Source organism: Solea solea, chromosome 11 (genome assembly GCF_958295425.1).
Source record: "Solea solea chromosome 11, fSolSol10.1, whole genome shotgun sequence".
Taxonomy (NCBI): domain Eukaryota; kingdom Metazoa; phylum Chordata; class Actinopteri; order Pleuronectiformes; family Soleidae; genus Solea; species Solea solea.
Genome location: NC_081144.1, coordinates 6720382 through 6738481, shown reverse-complemented (window position 1 = coordinate 6738481; position 18100 = coordinate 6720382). Strand labels below are relative to the sequence as shown.

General features: G+C 40.3%; 1 protein-coding gene across 8 annotated transcripts in view; it reads left to right on the top strand.

Annotated features, from left to right (window-relative positions):
- Nucleotides 1-426: 426 nt before the first annotated feature.
- The window catches only part of camta1a (calmodulin binding transcription activator 1a), a 290667-nt gene continuing 272993 nt past the window's right edge, over nt 427-18100 (top strand). For 4 of the 8 annotated variants that reach the window (XM_058642626.1, XM_058642624.1, XM_058642622.1 and 1 more), the window contains exons 1-3: nt 428-720; nt 4554-4655; nt 14735-14838. In XM_058642626.1, coding sequence (XP_058498609.1) covers nt 696-720; nt 4554-4655; nt 14735-14838 — 231 coding nt within the window. In that variant the 5' untranslated portion in view covers nt 428-695. Of the gene's footprint in view, nt 721-4553; nt 4656-14734; nt 14839-18100 lie in introns of all 8 variants that reach the window. The other 4 variants (XM_058642630.1, XM_058642627.1, XM_058642623.1 and 1 more) reach the window with 2 other exon arrangements.

The following is an 18100-nucleotide window of genomic DNA, read 5'->3' as shown; positions in this document are numbered from 1 at the left end:
CAATGATGGAAAAAAGAAAGACACACATGACAAGGAGGGACCAACATGGTCCAAATGACCACAAAGAAGTACAAAACAACCACGCAAGACTCTAAATGAGCACAGATACAGTGTAAATAACCCCAAAGAGACAGAAAGATGCTGAGTCTTTCAGTCTCTAAGAATCCTACAGAAAAATACTCTCTTTTTTTACTCGTCTCATATTCTGTCCATGTTCTGGTGCTTCTCAGGGAATTTCAAATGCTGAATGACTTTAGTGAGTCAGCTCGTACAAGACAAACATTTCATATTTACCACGGCATTAGTTTTAATTAAGGACAAAGGCTGCAGCCTTCATGAACGCGAACTTATTTGGCTTTTTTCAGCAGCGCAGGACAGCGCGTCACCGTGTTTGAACACGAGCGTCACATCGGAGCTGTTTTACATTCACTGAGAAAAAAAAAAGACAAACAGAAAACAGACAAAAAAGAAAAAGAGAGACAGGGGCTGCTGGTGCCAAGGTGATGAGAGGGGAGCTGCTGTGTGTGTTTTTCAGCCCCCTCTGTCAGTCACCGCCTCGCAGCCAATGGTAAGTTCTCCTCGTTCGGACCGACTCGCCGCTTGCTCCTCCGCTCCCTCCTCGTGCTGTCCTCGCCGTGCACGCGCGTGGTACCCACGGTCGTGAGGAGGAGGAGGATGTTGCGCGTGAAGGGGAAATGGCTGCCGAAAACAAGCCGGAAGGTAAGAGAAATATAATGGGATTAATTCACTACTATGGCCGCGCTGTGATTTTTTTCCCCCCACAACAGTTGTAACTCCGCGACACACGCGCGAGGACGAGTAACGGGCGGATTTTCGCTCCGGCGGAGGAGAAAAAAAAACGGCTCCGCTGTTTTGCCTCGCGAAGAGGCAGCTGAAACGTGGAGACATCACCTAGCCAGCTAATATTAGCTTGCTTTCTAGCCCAGCTACTATGCCCACCGTAGCCCACAGTGAGCAGACACGCTACGGGGACAAACAGTCAGCGTGGTAAAAGTACCGTGTGTGTGTGTTGTCATGTATTTTGTTTATTTCCGCGTCAAAACGCGAGCATTTTAAGTTGTTAACAACAAGGCTAAGTTAATGACAACATGTCATTGGCATCGACTAACTTCTTCCCTTATTGCCCAGCTTTAAAAGCGGCTCTGCTCGTGTGAGTTTTACGTGTCATCGTTATCTGCTCTTTCCCCTGCGTTTGTTTGTTTTTCGCACACAGCCTCGTTGTCAGTCAGACGTGTTCGGTTTTAAACACAGTTTTTGTTGTTATTTATTTTTTCTTTCTTTCTGTGTTAGAGAGAGAGAGAGAGGGAGAGAGGGTCGTTCACTTCCACCTTCAAGCGCGACATATTTCTTTGGCATTTAAAGCGATCCGTGTTTCCGACACAGAAGTGGTTTATATATTTTCTTTATTTTATTTTATTCATGCCTGAATGTCGTATTTATTAACATATTAATTAACACTACTTGGTCCAGATTTGGTTTGAGACGTCAAATGTGTGCTCGGCTTGCACAAAAGCCTCCTCACCGCACTTGAAATGAAATGCCATCACACCAGATGAAAACAGGGAAGATGGAGAGCAGCTTTTTTTTAACCAGCTTGCCCATTACACTACTTTACTCATAGCACAAAATTACGACTTTTTCCACCTCCTATATCCCTCCAGCTTATTTCGCACGGCTCACTAACTCAAAATGAAATGCATTAGACTTAACTCATTTCCCTTTTTTAGTGGGATATTTTACTGCAAAGCATATGCATAGAGGATCTGTTCTCATTCAGATAGGCCCATGGAAATTTTTGGGTGAGTAATTAAACGCTGTCTGTAAGAAAATGAAGTTAGGATGAAACACATTAGCCCTAAAGGGACTACTTTTCCTTATTAGCTGATGGCATCTGTCTGCTGTTTGGAGTATTTGAACCAGACTTGATACTCACAATCTTTCCCATTTGGTGTAGATGAAAGTTTCAGATGATGAGGCGTATTTCAGTGTTGTCACCGCGTTCAGCTTCACCTTGAATTTGGCAGAGATGAGTGTAATGATAGGATGTCAATACAGCATATTCCTGCTGAACTTGTGATAATTTTATATCTATTGATTTGTGTTATGCGTGACACATGAAGACGAATGCTAGACTTTTAATTGGGCTGCATAATTTACACCCCCCCCCGAAAAAAAAAAATAAAAATAATAATTTGACATAAATTGTTCGGGCCAGCTGTTTCTGAGCTGCTCATAATATTTGTTTTGTGACAGGCTTGAAAATTGAACAGACTTCTGTCACAGTCTGGTGTCACGAACCTCAAACACAAATCCTCTTTGATGTGGAAACACTTTAATGTTTCAAATGGGTGTAAACAAATTACCTGTGCCCATGTGAGAGGAAAAGATAAAACAGTGGGATTTCAGTTGTTTGGATGTCAGTGTGCCAACCACTAAAACCAGTCCCACCAGGGGGTGCTATTGAGCTATAGAAGCTGCGCATAGTACATGAGGGATCAGTCTGTGGCTATGACAAAAAATGAAGACATCTGGTTTTATGATAGTAATGACTTCACTGTGGTGTATACTTCTAATGTATTCATCTACCTAGCTGAACTTAATATACGGACTCCACTTGTTAAACTTGATTCCTGTCCAACAATACGGAGCTCTCACTGAAAACCCTGACTTGAAAGTCCCATCGCTGAGCAGGTTAAGTTATTTTCAGTGTTCCTGTGAGGCCGCCGGTCAGTGGAAAAAGGAGGAGGAGGAGGAAGGGGAGCATAAAAAGAGAAAGCTGGAGCTTCATATCTTAATGTAAATGCAACGTTGCCTTGTGCAAATCTGGCTGTCGGAGCGTTTACATAAAACTCTTGTGCCAAATCTTCGCTCGTGCGCCCGACTTTTCTTTATTTTTGTCTGTTAATGAAAAACGTGCAGTTTTCAAAGTGCCATCAGTTTTTACATGAAGGACGCGGGATGGGCCACCGCTAGAGACAAACGGTGTTTCTTAACCTTTTTGTCCTTGTGGAATGCAGGCAGTGCTGATCTTGATCTCTCAGTTGTTTGGCAGACCTTATGAAGGCCCATAACAACCGAGGGTTACATCTCAAGTTAAATCCAGGGGCTGTGGCCTAGTCTCACTCCTAGTGTGATGTTTACATCCTTCAGCCTAACTGATTGTCAGAACCCTTTGGGTAGGAGGATACTGTTTCCTTCACACTCATGCTCTTCAGCACTAAAGGTCTGTTACTGTAAGTGTAAGGACCTAGAGGACTACGAAAAGACAGGCTTGATATATCTCAATCTGAGCCAGCTAGCTCTGGACAAATTTACTTTGAATTGTCTTCAGTCCAAGAGAGCTGAGACTCATACAAATACTGCTGTGTAAGAGCCAAATGTGAGAAATAAACAAACACGCACTTATGTAAACACAAGCTACAGCACTAACACTTTTGTGGTGTTGACACTGTGTTAGAAAACCAGTCTTCATGCATTTACCCTTCAAAGCTTTGAGAATTTCATTTTTTGTAAACTTTGCAGAACTGTATTTACCTTAATTTAAGAGAAACACAAGGGCAATGACAAAGGGACAGTTTACTGAGGCGAAAAATCTGCACAAGTGTGTTGTAGAAACTGTGTAAATCTAAGTGTAACACAGCCAGGACACTGGTGACAACGGAAACAATGGTGAAAAAACGTGAATCGGGCCCACAGCCTCAGCCGTGCAGGCAGTAATATCTCTTCTTTATTTTCAAGTGGGTGACTTTTTTAAAAAAAAGTTTCACAATGTTATCATTTCACTCAAAGTTCAGGGTGAAGCAGCAGCAAAACATCAAATAAGCACGCAGTCAGCCATTAACTTACAAAAGTGCTTGTGCAGCAATGGTATAAATATTTCTCTGCTGTTTTGTAAAGAAGGGTGAATTTAACCTCCCCATGATGTCGGACGACTCACTTGCTCTCGCAGTTTTGTGTTGAATCATTGACTTCTTTTCTTTTCTTTTCTTTTCTTTTTTAAATCCAGCCATTTAATTGAATCAGTGAGGTGTAGATGGATGGGACCCAGGTCCGGTCTGTGGTCCCTGAGACGTATCGTTTCTAATGCCTGCCTGTAATAGACCATAACCGACTGTTTTGCACTGCCTCCTGATTGATTGTATTGATTAATCCGCTTTGCCAGTGATGCAATAGGGAGTATTATTGACCCGTATCAAACTAGACCGGAGGTACACTGACCCTTATTATTGGCCTTTTTTTTCCTGTAGGTTTAGAAATACTCCGACAATAGGAACATTCGTTTTAAAGTTTTAAAATAGACAAAACAAACTGCGCTTTATCATCATCACCATTATTGTTGTTGTTATTATTATAAGCATCATATTTTTTATTTTTTTTTGCCCAAAAGCTCTTGTGTATTCTAAATGTATTTCAATATACTGTCTAGCTTCTGTTGATACTGCTTGCATGGGGGTTTTGCTTAGTAATCACAGGCTGGCAGTTCTCTGCTTCTTTTCCTCGATTTTCTCTACTTTTCTCTTTGCCTCCTGAAGGACTGAAGAAAGTTCGTAATCCGGATCGAATGTACAGATCAGCAGTGTGTTATGCTGGCCATGGTCCACCTAAGAGTATCAGTGATGACACAGAGATGAACAGTAAGAGTCAGTTATTAATACTGCATTTGCCGCTCCAAGAGGCCACTAGCTGGCCAATCTATTATTCATTCATTGATTCATTTATTTACTTCTTGATTTCATCCGTACCCATGACCCCTCCTCCTTTTATTCCCCTCCAACACAACACCACCTCCGGCTGCTCTGTTGATTGAAGTGTCTGCTTTACGGGATCACGCTGTCAATAGCTGAAGTGCTGTTGTTAACTAAGAGTGATTGTTTCGGGTTAAGGCCAGGGGATCAGGACCTGAGCGGCCCCTCAGAGAGAAAGCTTACACTTTGAGCCATCAATTATGGCCCTGTACTTGCCTTTCCCTGCCTCTCTTCAACCTGTATTTGATAGATGAGAGCAAATCAAACAAAGTTAACAGTAGTACTTTATAATGTAGCAAAATCCAATTGTGAATGATCAAAAATATTAATGCGGTGCTGAAAACACTTGTAGCCCATAGTATTTCCTTTCCTTCAGATGGATTTAATCCTTGCCCTCGCTTCCCTCTCATTACATTCGGGCTCGACGAGAACAGTAGACAAGGGGCAAAGAACAAAGACAACACAACATCATAGCTTTTTATGAATTGAAAAAAAACCCCCAAACAAACCAAAACAAAAACAGCTTCTGTGGGTGCACTTGCTTCAGTGCGCTGACAAGTCTGCACACAAGTGCTGTTTTCACTGCCAAAACAAATCAGTCAGAAATATAGGCCAAAGTCTCGATGTTATTTGTGGGCTGATTTTCCCCCTTCATTCCTCTTCAGAGAATGAATGTGAATTTTAGCCTCTGTCTTTACCCATTGAAAAAAAAAAAAAAGTTCTCCGTAAAGCAGATTGTGCCTGTTCACCGTTAATGAATACAGCAGCCTCTTCACCGCTGGAAGACTCTGTTGATCTAGACTAGAGACCGGGTAATTAAGTGTGCTCATGTATTGTCATTTCTAAATAAAGAGTCTCAAATCATCCCCAACCCCCTTTTAGACTCCACACTCAATATCTGTCACCGGGTGAGCTCGGCTGCACCAGATCCTTTTTGGTGTCTTTTAACAGAGAAGGTTTTAGAGAGGTTTGATGGTTTGGTGTACGGATCTCTGAAGCAGGGGATTCATAGACTTCTGCATTACGCCTTCATGTGTGACAGCAGTGACTGACAATATGTTTTGCCACTCTTGCTCTTTTCTGTCATGTTATTGCGTGGTGTTACAGTATGCGGTACCCATGTCAGACACCCTGTTTAATGCGTTTAGCCCAGAGGTTTTTCCTGCCTCGCCAGGACACTGTGGCAGAGTAGAGCGGCGCAAACAGGCAGGTAAACCATTGATCTGAGTAATCGTCTGAGTAATTGTGGGAGTAGTTATGATACAGAAAGAAGGGCTTTGTTTGTGTGCACGTGTAAGCAAGACGGAGAAAGTGAAAGAGAATGAGAGCGAGGTAGTGAGGGAGAGAGGGAGAGAGAGAGAGAGAGAGAGACCTCACCTCTGCTCTCCTTGAGATGGGATTTTTATGGATGGGTGAGCTTGGTGAGGGCTGAGAACACATAAAGAGTCATTTTCAGTTTGTTGCAGGCAGTTAACCGTGTGTGCATGTTTGTTGAACTTCCAGTAACAGGCCCAGGCTTTTTTCTTTCTTTTTTTTTCAGACTTTTTGACAGTCTTCTCTTATTATGCTGTTTTACCCACAGTGCGTGTTGTAATTGTAAGCAGTGAGAGCAAGCGCTGCAGATGTTGCGTCTTGTTTGGTCGTAGCACAAGAGCGTCAACAATTGAGTCCAGTGAGATTTGGAACAGTTTGAATCCGTCACTAGCATTTAGACTCTTCCCATGTTTCCCAGTGGTAGTTGTTTCTTGTGTAGCAGCTTTCGCAGGTCAAACACTCATCCTACATGCTATAGCAGCTAAGAAAGCAGAGTTCCCTTTGCCATTACATAGTTTTGTGGTAACATAGCAACACCATGGTGAAGTTCAGTAGACTTGACTTTTTTTTTTCTTTTTCTTTTGGCTTGTGGGCGGTTAGTAATTTCACCGCATGTGAGAGTGTTATCGAACAGGCTATGGGGCAAATGATAAAGATAATTGGTTTCTCAGTCTTACACTAACACAGGCTATAGTGAGTCTACATACTGTTCTCCATGTCCCCATCAAGAGCCATCAGGCTGGGGAAGAGCGGCCCCTGGACTATAGGCCAATCACTGTTATTACTGCCAGGGAAATATGACATGACTTAAATTGTCCTGTGTCACAGTAACTCAGCGCAGTGTCTCCCACAAGTGCAAGGCTTTAATCAAGCACCACTACATTTCCTTATATGCACAGTATATAATCAGTTTTGGACATTGCGAATTGCGAAAACGGCAATTACGAAATCATGTATTGAATTTTGGTTGCTTTGTATTCGTTGATGTCATGATATCTGACCAGAAATGATGAGTGACGCTAGTCAAAGTTTTGGGTCGTACCTGACTCCCAGCAGAGTGCACTAATCTGAAGGCTACAGGTGCTATAGTCCATTAGTGTAAATGTCATTGCTGTAGCCTCCTGCAGGTTAACCCCCCCCCCCCCCCCCCCATTTACCTTTCCTCCTTCTTTCTTCATGCCTCACAACCAGATTCATCACTTTTTATTGACATCATGTCAGCAGTTGTCCATTGCACCACGGCTGCCTGAATTAATCTCTGCTCTTCACATTTTGACCACATTCTTTTTAGATTTTTCATCTGTCTACATCTTGTAACCATGTTACCCTCTGGTCCAGGTCCCGTGGATTGACATTTTGCCTGATCTGGCCATTCTATGTAACAGGGGTCTCAAACTCAAATAAGCCAATGAGCATCTAGTCTGGTTAGGAGGGCCTGTCAAGTACAGACAGAAGTGATTAGTTAAAAAAAATAACTGCTCAGTAAACTTGAAATTATATCAAGAAATTCATATTTATTAATGATATTCATGACGATATTTGACAGAATTAAACATTTTGTGAAAACAAGTTTATTTTTGATAGAGAACAATGCAGATTGAGTCAATAAAAACAAATTCATGATGCAAAATCAATCTATAAATAACAAAGACGGACACAAATTACTTATTACACCTTGATATTAAATGGCGGGCCACATGAAATCGATTGCAGGGCCTCATGTGGCCCTTGGGCCGCGAGTTTGAGACCTCTGGTATAAAATCACAGTGTTTAAATTTTTAATATTTGCCATTTCTCATCACCTGACCCGACTGTATTATTTTTGACATCCACTGCATCACTGCAGATTCTATAAGTGCTGCATGTAAGTTGGCTGTGTAATGTTTTTCCTCTGCATGCTTTGAATTAATGGCATTTTGTCTTGTATTTGTTCTTTTTGTTTGTTGCTAAAGAATTCTGAAAATTCTGTACCTGCATGTTTTGTGCACACAAAGAAAGAAGAAGAAAATGATTTAATACAGTTTCCATCCATCGCTCACTGTGAAAGTGTAAGTGTGTGAGTGTGGTTCTGTCCCGGTAATACAAAGCAGGGGTTAACTTTTGCAGAAGAAGCAACAGTTTGATGACATTGTGACAGATGACAGTGTATTACCAGGTAAAACAATGCTGCCTCTGTCTTTAAAAAGACTCAGTGTTGGCTGGTACTCTTTTTTCCTTCAGTTAAAATATACGGTGTTAGATGCTGAGGCTGCATATAGAAATGGACATATTCGCCGAGTCCTGAAAGTGAACCCAATGTAGAAATGACTGAAACCTTTATACTCTGGATGGAAGTCCATTTGTGTGTTGTATGAGAAAATAACCTCACATCTCACTTGATTATTATTTCAGTAAACATGTTGCTGAGGACTTTATGGTCTTAAACACTGGTTTCAGTACCATTTTGTAAATGATGGTCCCATTTAGAGCCACCAAATAGACTGACAGTGAGTCGTGTCCTATAGGTCAACCTTTTTTCCTTGAAACTGTCCACGCACACACACCAAAAGAATAAAGTGAATACAAGTGCAAACGTTTTATATGCAGAAATAAACAGCAGTTGTAGCTTTTTGTCCCTATTCTCACAGTGTTTGTGAACTGTCCTCAGCTTTCATATAATCAAAACCAAGATAACTCTTGAGATATTGCCTTGCTTTCTTTTTTTGATACCGATCTTCGGTACTTACATTACATGACATAATATTTTACTTATTAGCTGTAATAAATAGCTTAATACATTTGAATGTGGACCAAAAGTTGGTTGATATTGAATAGATTTTCTAAATTTAATATACACAAATAAAATTTTAATAACCTCATAACCTCAGCAGACAAAGCTCTGCACCCCCATGTGATCTCTGGCGCCTTGCTCGTGCAATACACTAATCGATACGCCATGACAAATATTAATATTTCAATTAATAAATTAAGGCGCTCTAATGTAAACATTCCCTGTCAGTTTCACTCACTGAGCGTCGCTACTTGATGTCTCCTCACGGTGGTGCTGCTCGAATCAATGGGGGAAACTTGGGTGGAAGTTACCTGCCCGAAAAAGGGGGAGTTTATAGTGGAGAAAGCTATGTTGAGAGACGCCCTGTTACTTTCAATACATAGACTTTATGCACTTTGTTCTCTGAATAAAGAGAATTCCTGCAATTTTAACTTTTCACAGACATTTAGTTTTCTTCAGATATCGTGATGATTGTCTTGCAATATCCGAGATGGTGCTGGCCAAAATAGCCATTAAACCAACGGATGATGTCATAGTGGGTTTGCGAGTTGAAAATATGCTGTATTAGGAATTATGTGAAATGGGTAATTCTCGCAGGATGTTTACGTGACATTAGAATTGTTAGGCTGTGAGTCTCGGCATCAAATGATATTTATCCTATGGACTGTTTGCTTGTCAGTTCTTCACCTCCCACATGTTTCAGGTATAACCACAAAAGAACAGATACTGCTACACTGCTCCTCACCTCGCCTTAAGCCATATTAGCCGCTGAACTGTTGTGGAAAATGTTTGCATTCAGACTGTTACTTTGGATATGCACTGCCAGCAGCGATTTGTTGAATGATCTATAGCCAAAACATTAGCTTGCAATTTCTCCACAATGTGGGCACAGATTAAAAAGAAAAACTGTCACTCCCGGAGCGCTGTGAGACAGAGAGGGAAGAGGGAGGGTTTTGCGTTCAGGGCTCAGTTATTGATTAAAGATTTGTTTTTGTCAGCCTTTCCAGTCTCATGACCCTCGCTCTCGTCTCTAGGGTGGGGCCGGAGCAAGCTAGCATGACAGATACCCTTAAATTCGACCCAAGTGTTTGCTTAGCAGCCAGGATCAGTGATAATCCAAACATCAGTGCACAGAAATGTATATTTTTTTATACCCAATGGAGAGAAGTGACTTAGAATTATGAAGGGTAATCATAACATGCATGGCAACATGAAAGCTGCAGACCTGTAGCCTCTCCCCACTGAAGAGAGCTCCTCTCCCTCTTTAGCCTTTTGTATGTGATCTTGCTCATCAAGACCGAGAATGTAATTGGCTTCAGTGTGCTAGCTCAGCTCAGCTCGGCTCATCCTCTCATATAACAAGCTCTGGTATCAGCCTGTCTTGCACTTTAGTGTTTTACAATCAAATAGTAGTTTTCTGTGTATCCCTTTCTTGGCTAATTTACAAGCAGTCATTAAGCCTGCTGTTTAGACTCCAAAATATATATTAAACCGTACAGAGGAGTGCACTGGAAATACAAAGAAGCAGGATACCCTTTTAAACTTTAATCAGCTATTGTTTTTTTTTTTAAACCAAAAAAAAATCTTGGCTGTATGTTCTTTACTGATCATCTTAGACAGTTTTATTATGAAGAGGTTTTCTGTATTCTGTAAATGTATTCCAAATCTGGCATTCACGCTATTATTCCCCCGTGAGCTGATTTTAGCTGATGCACAAACTATATGTGGATTTCCATACCACTGTGGACAGATCTTTAATTAGTAAGCAGCACTTAGTTAGGGTGCTCACAGTTCCTTCGTCACACATCTTGGAAAATGCCCAGTGGAAGGGAGCGGAAGACTCACAGCAGCTGAAATAATATCAGTGTGGATAAATAGCAACGGAACGACCCCAAACAGTTTCCAGTTATGAGGATGTTGTGCCACAGAAAAGAAACATCAGCACTGCACAGTGATGGTGAGTTTACTTTTGTGTCCTGCGAGAGCCTCGTGAGAGTCATTCTTCTGTAAACAAGGCCCCTCTCATGTCAGACAAAGGCTCCCAGATTACAGGAGACCAACACTGAACATCTGAATACATGGTGCCGTGTCTAAAATACATGCTTTATCTAATAGTACGACCACACAGTAGTTAAGGCGTCCTTCAAAGAAATACAGTCATTCACATTTGATATGTGTAAAACCTTAAACATCATGGCCCTCTGTGGTATTTGATGTTAATGTACTGTAAGCTCTTAAAGGCCTTTACTGTATATGGGCTATGAGTGTCATGATTAACAGTCTGTGTAGCTTTTTTCTTAACATGGTTAAGTTTTAGTTTTAATGCCGCAAGCATTTTTAAACTCTGGCTTTTACAAGATATACTGTTGCTATGCACGTGTATCTGTATAAATTGCTTTTAAATAAATACAGTGAATACTCAACAGACTGTATACTCTCAAAATGTTCAATATTTGGTTGCAAATCTTTTTCAGTCGATGCATTTCTGGATCCAAAAACATCAGTAGACACTTGGCATATTCCATTGTGATACTCTGCCAGGCCCGAGCTGCAGCCATAATCGTTCCTTGTACTGTTTTTTGTATTTGGGGGGGAGGGGGGTTCCTTTGCTCTGGTTCTTCAGCACATAAAACAACCTAGGAATTTGGCTGGTGACTGTCAAGAACAGTTCATAATAATTAAGTAATGAAAAACTTTGCACGGTTGCCACCTTAGGACGTTTAGAATTACTGTCCAGCCTTATTTTCTTATAATATGGGACTACACTGCAATTTCAAACAGCTACGTATTCTACTCTTTGAACTCAAAAATATAAAACAGTGAGTCGACACTTAAAGTCGACAGTTTAAGGCCAAGCACAAAAGCTACCTGAGCATCTGCACATGCGTGGGGATCAACGTTCAAGTAATGTTGTTTTACATCACAAGTGCATTGCAAAGATGAACTGACTTGTTAAAATTTCTGTCCATAAAACATACAAACAAACGTCATTATATTTAGTAATAATAAGTGAATATTTTTCAAATGTGCTGCAAACCTTTCCCTAGACTGTGTCCAGTAAAAATATGCCTTTATGTCAGTCAGATTGATTTGCTTTCAAAATAGAATCCTATGTCCTCAAAAAAGACAATTAAGACTCCTCACATCAATTCATACAGTTACCTGCACGTTAGTAACCCGATTATCCCCCATTAATTTGATTTCAGAAGTGTCTGTACAAGGTTAAATGATTAAGAGAAAACTAGCTAACACATTGGTCCTGCAGGGATTACAGGTGGCTTTGCAGCTTGGGGTGGTGGGGGGGGCGGGGGGGTGTGAGCTGACAAGAACAAGAGTGGTATTTCAGAGGAAAATGCAGTTGTTTCACCTTTCACGTGCACAGCATACCTAACTGTGTGTTTTGCATAATTCAGGGGTTCTGTGGCAGGGAGAGTTGTAAAGTCAACAACTCTTTGGTACAAAAACATGTTGTGCAATGACCGGTGTAATTATGAGTTTGTTAAATGATTAAATCCATGTGAGAGACTTCGGTTTCATTGTATTTGTCACAGTCCTCCGCGTTGTATGTTTTCATCTCAAGTGCTTTTTTTTTTTTTTTTCTTTCGCCTGCTGGCAGATTGCGAGCAGTCAAATCCTCCTACGGTAGATTTCTATCCTGGCTCTTGTGGTGATAAAATCCTCAACATACTGGAGGCATATTTCCAATCCAGCTCTGTCTGGTGTTGATGGTGTCACAGGAGGCTATGCCAGGGGGCTACACTGAATCCTGAATAATCTGTGCAGAGACAGACTTGCCATATGTATCTGCTGCTACTGCTCTCCGTTGGTTACAAAGAGAGAGAATCCTCAGAGCATGTGTTTAGAGGATGGCTAAAGAAGGCCAAGTCTTTGGACTGAACCATGCTGTGTCTGAATGTGGATCAAGTGTAAATTTCCATCTGTGGGTGAGCTTTAATATCGAAGGCCTTTACTCTTTTTTTTAACCTTTAATCAGACGGTAAACAAATATGTGCCTTTACATTAAAGCACGCACATTTTTAAGTCTGCGTCTGTGTGTAAAACCAGCTTTGCTTCCTCCTTTGGTACTTTGCTGATAATTCAGTTGCGGCGTGTTTCCCAGTTCTAACAGTGAAACCACTCTGCTGGTACCAAGGAGCAGATGCTGTGTGTGATTCTTAATTATGCGTAGCAAATGATTACAGATACCTGTGCAGCTGATATAAAACAAAATTCAACACGCGGAATTGTAGGTACAGATGGAAATAGCAAATACTACAGATCTGCTCTTGAGTTCCTTTGGGAGCGATGATGTTCCACACCTTACGTGTGGTAAACACTCAGGGGTTCAGCTCCACCGCCTTGGACCGGCAGAGGTTTTTTGGGCAGTCGCGGTGGCACTGCTGTTCCTGCTGTGATGTACAGTACAGTAAGCTACACACACTCTTTTTAGATCCTCATAATCATTATTTGTTTTGGCTATAAAGTGGTATATTTCTGTGGTTGAACTTTTCCTCTCTTTTTCTTCATTTAACCACTGACATTAGTTTCCCTGGGGATCTGTAGCCAGTGCTCATTCCAAGGCTTTTTTTCTGCCTGTCCCCTTTTGCTTGCTGATATTTCCTTTCTCTCGGTATCCGAACCTGCATTTTTATGAACCTGAAATGTTACTCAATCTCGGATATTTGTTTTTTCTCTTTGATGTAGTTTATTTTTACACTAAATTGCGTTTCACATAAATGCAGTATTTTGCATCACTGTCGGCAGATTTATTTACATTAAATCCACACACATTAAAACTGGATAACAGGTTCATTTGCACATGCTGGAACATTACCTGGATTTACTAACTCTGCATATGAGATTTGCAGGGTTTGATTTAGAGCTTGTAAATGCATTAGAAGTGTGGCGTATAAAAAGAGATTAGAAACTCACGGTCTGTGTGATTTTGGGTGGTGGGGGTAAAGTAAACTTTGCTGGCAGCTGCAGGAGCAAAGAGAGACTCATATTGTTGATGTGCTGTTTCTTGGTGATACATAAGCTGAAATATGTCCTCAACAACACAGTCTGACACAAGTCTATTCATACCATACATCTTTTCCACAGACTTTTTTTATTCTACTAGCAGTGTGTCCAACTTCCCCTCATAAAAAAAAGGTTCCTCTGTCATTTAACAATAATATTTATTGGCTTTTAACTTGTAAGATTATTGTTTTATCTATTAATTACAAAAAAAACATATTTTTTTCACATAAGCCTACAAATGTAATGGGAGTCTTCTTGATAAAATGAGTTAAAGACATATTTGTGTATTCACACCTCAGCCATTTGCATTTTTCATAAGGATGAATGTCTTGGAGTGAAGTCATTTATCGATGCATGCATGGGGGTGTCTCGACGACGCCTCACTGTTTTACAATACTTGTGAACTGATTGTGGAATGTAAATTATGTACTGAAGGACATGCATAATAATCGTAGCATCGGACCCAGTAATTGTAATTATTTCATTTAATAACGTACCACATTTTTGCATGCTGCACACAGAGTCCTATACTAAATCCCTGTTCACTATAAAATCACTCAAGGGTGTTTATTGTGTCTAAATAATGAATAGACACAGCCCTTGCAAGTTGACAGTGAAAAATTTGTAGCAAACTCCCCAGATAGCATGCATTTCACAGTAAAATAATTTAACCGTGCACAAAATAAAAATGTAGGCTCTATTTTTAAATGAATTTCCTGATTCAGTGGGAGACATTGCTATTATCCCAGAGTCAGTGTTTTTGCTACAGAGCCACTGAAGGACAGATAAAGAGGGAGATGAGCAAGTCAATAAGGTGTAAACCCTGTGCTAAATATTCTGTTTTGCGCTGCTCTTCTCGTAGATGAACATGGACATTTGAAAATATACCTGCCCAAGAAGCTGCTTGAATGTCTACCAAAATGCACCTCGCTGCCAAAGGAGAGACACCGGTGGAACACTAATGAGGTAAGGCTACTGCTCCTTAGCATATCACTTTCTTCTCACTGCATCTCTTTGTAAAAGGTGCCCATCTAAAAGACACGCTGCTCTCTCAGGGCCTTTTCAGATGGATTTGTCAGTCATGTGAAGCCTCTTCAAAGCAAATCAATGCTTCTTCCACATGAGGTTCAAAATGTAAACATAGGGGGAAAAAAACCCCAGCACACACCCACATAGGCTATGTGCTAAATGTTGTCATATTAACTGTGTTTGTTAGAATTTGACTTGTGTTGATCACATTTAATGTTTGATTTGATTGTCTAGATTCAAGAATTCTTTGTCGCCATTATGTGCGCTCATAACGGAATATAGTTCGGTAGCTTTGAAGCAACACACAAGACACAACATTATAACACGTATGTGCAAAGGTTAAAGAGCATTAAATAAAATGGAGTTAGAAAAAGACAGCGGCATGTTATAGCAGCAGATGTTTTTGTAAAGTGCAGCAGTGCAGTGAATTCCTTTTTTTTTTGTATTGTATTAAATTTGCAGTGTAACTTAAGAAACTTTAGCTGTATCACACAATCTAATATAGAATATTTAGTGACACATGTGCTCTGCATCTATAGCTTAGTTTTTAATTGTGACACAGTTTGTTTATTGGTCAAATCAAAGAATAAACAAACAAAAAAAAGGCAAATATAATTTGACCTCAGCACCACCCCAGTCACAACATTTGACATAAATCACATTTCAATGTTGTTGTTCGTTAATCATCACAAGAGACTCTGGATATAACATAAACAGTATTTAACATGTGTGCTGTGAAAGCTGGCGGTGTCTCTTATTTCATGTTTGCATCATATTCGCATGTCTCTTCACATCAAACACTCCATATTTGTTACCTAAGCTACAGTAAACACATAGTAAGTGATTTGGTTTCAGGTTATTTAACTGCGCAAACATGTTATACAGTATTTTCCTAACAGCAGCATATGTTACTTCATTTCCCTCAGAGCCCATTTTGTAATGTGTTCCTTTTCTCGGGGGACAGGTTGATGAATTTATCTCCTTCATTTCCACGACTGATAAAAAAAAAAAGAAGAAAAAAAAGAAAAGTTCTTCTTTCAGAGAACTGGTAGTAATTAGACCTAAATACACATCCATGACAAATCTTAAAACCAATATGCAAAAATCAACCATCCATGCTTTTGATTAACAAATTGTGACCATATAAATATAGTCATTTGCAGGGATGAAAGTTAATTGACTGAAAAACAACCAGATGATAAGGCACCAGACAGGCTCGTTTCTAAGAAGCAGGATATACAGAAAGACAATCTGTCATTGACGTAAAGTTAAATATTATTTTACTCCCTCTTTGTGTGGCCGATATATTTTGAAAGGGACTCGTTTAAATGTGTTAAAGAAGACACGGCGCTGTAGAAATCAAGCAACATTACAGTGGAGATTAATCCAGCAGGGAATATCCCGTCGTTTCTCATACAGTCGATGACTTGCAGTTTCCAGTCCAGTCCAGTCTCCATCTATCAGATCTTTGCCCACTAACTCCGTCTGAGTTGTGAAAAAAAAGAATGCTTGTGTGCTTCTAATTGGCTGATGTTGTAACTTGCTTGCCCTGTCTGACCTGTATTGTGCTGCTAGCAGTCTAAATTAATTATTAACATGACTTTGAAATTGATCTCCAAAGTCTAAGCATTTGAAGGGGATAAATGCTGTCAGCTACCGTTAGCATGTCTTGTCATTTCATACCAAATGAAATCATAGCTGACACATTTCAGAGGGAGAGGAAAAAAAAAAAAAAGCAACACACCATGTTGTCTTAGTGAGGAGGCAGAGAGTCTTCTGTGGATGTTTGGCGGTGCTGATAGAATACTGGGGGAGAAGAAATAGCAAACAACTTCCAGTTGTGGTATGAATGCCAATTGTGTTTTCCAGGGTTGAACAGAGCAAGGTAACCTTTCCTAAAATCAAGGACGTTTCTCTCTTTTTTTTTTATGTAGACCATGCAAATCAGAGTGTTTGCTCCTCATTGGCAGCAGACAGGCAGGCAGGCAGGCAGGCAGGAAGGAAGAGAAGGATCAGGGAGGCTCTTGTCGTTGCAACAGAATGACTCTCAGTGAAAGTGACACCTCATCAATTCAGTGCATATTTCTGGCACCGGCTCAGCATGCTTAATTCACCAATTTCCCACCTTTTGCATTGAATGAATCTGGGTAGTGTGATAGTTCAGAGCTGATAATCTTCATTTGAGCAAAATGGGAATCGATTGTGTGACATATACCAAAGTAATTTTTCATACATGGCAATATTTAGCTTGTGCGGTTTCGCCCACTTTGTTTGAAAACTGTAATTTCCAGCAAACGTACTGGAATTCCACAAGTTTATTTGACTGATGGGAAAGATTTGGATCTGAAGTGATAAATCTACTCATCCATCAGTCCACTGACAACAGATCAACCAGCAAACTATTCAATTACCTGTGTAATTTTCTATAAAATCTATATGTTTGAGTCCTAGACTCTTGGACAGTCAAAACAAGACATTTAATGTTGTCACTTTGGGTTCTATGAAATTGTGGAGCTCATCGAGAATAATTTAAAGACAAACTGATGATGGAACGAGCCGTTTTGAAATATTTCTATACGGCACGTACTGTAACGCTGTGTAGGACATCATTCAATATAATATCTCTGATGTTAGGATTGATTTTATCGCTGACTATTATTGACAGATCTGCTGGTATTTTCAGAATGGCTAACATTCGGTGGCATTTCTCCAGTTTCTGCTATTTATGACATGTAATAATTAAAGGTCTCCACCACGATGAGTTAATTATGGGTCTAGGGACCGTGGCTTGGTAATGAACCAAAAAATGCTAACTGATTGATTGATAGATTCATTTATTGGCTGCGTTTTATCTCCTTATGTGACATGTGTCCGGCGATAGTGGGCACTGTTTCAGAGAAGAGACTTTCAAAATTTGGATTTATAATCACGCAATTAGCACTGCAGCCATCTCTCATTGTCCTTGCTGTCTTCCCATTATATTCCATTATTTGAGCAGCCTCGCATGTGCAGTGGATATACCAGAAGAAAGCATTCTTTGTATTCCCGACATTACTGGAAAAGCTACTTGAACCCGGCAGACACTGAATGAAGGTACATATTCATTGAGTGTCTTTTGTTCCTCTCCCCTTCGGCCCACTTTTTGCCATTATACATTGCTTATTCAAATCTGGGACAGCTCTATTTTAGTTTCATTCAT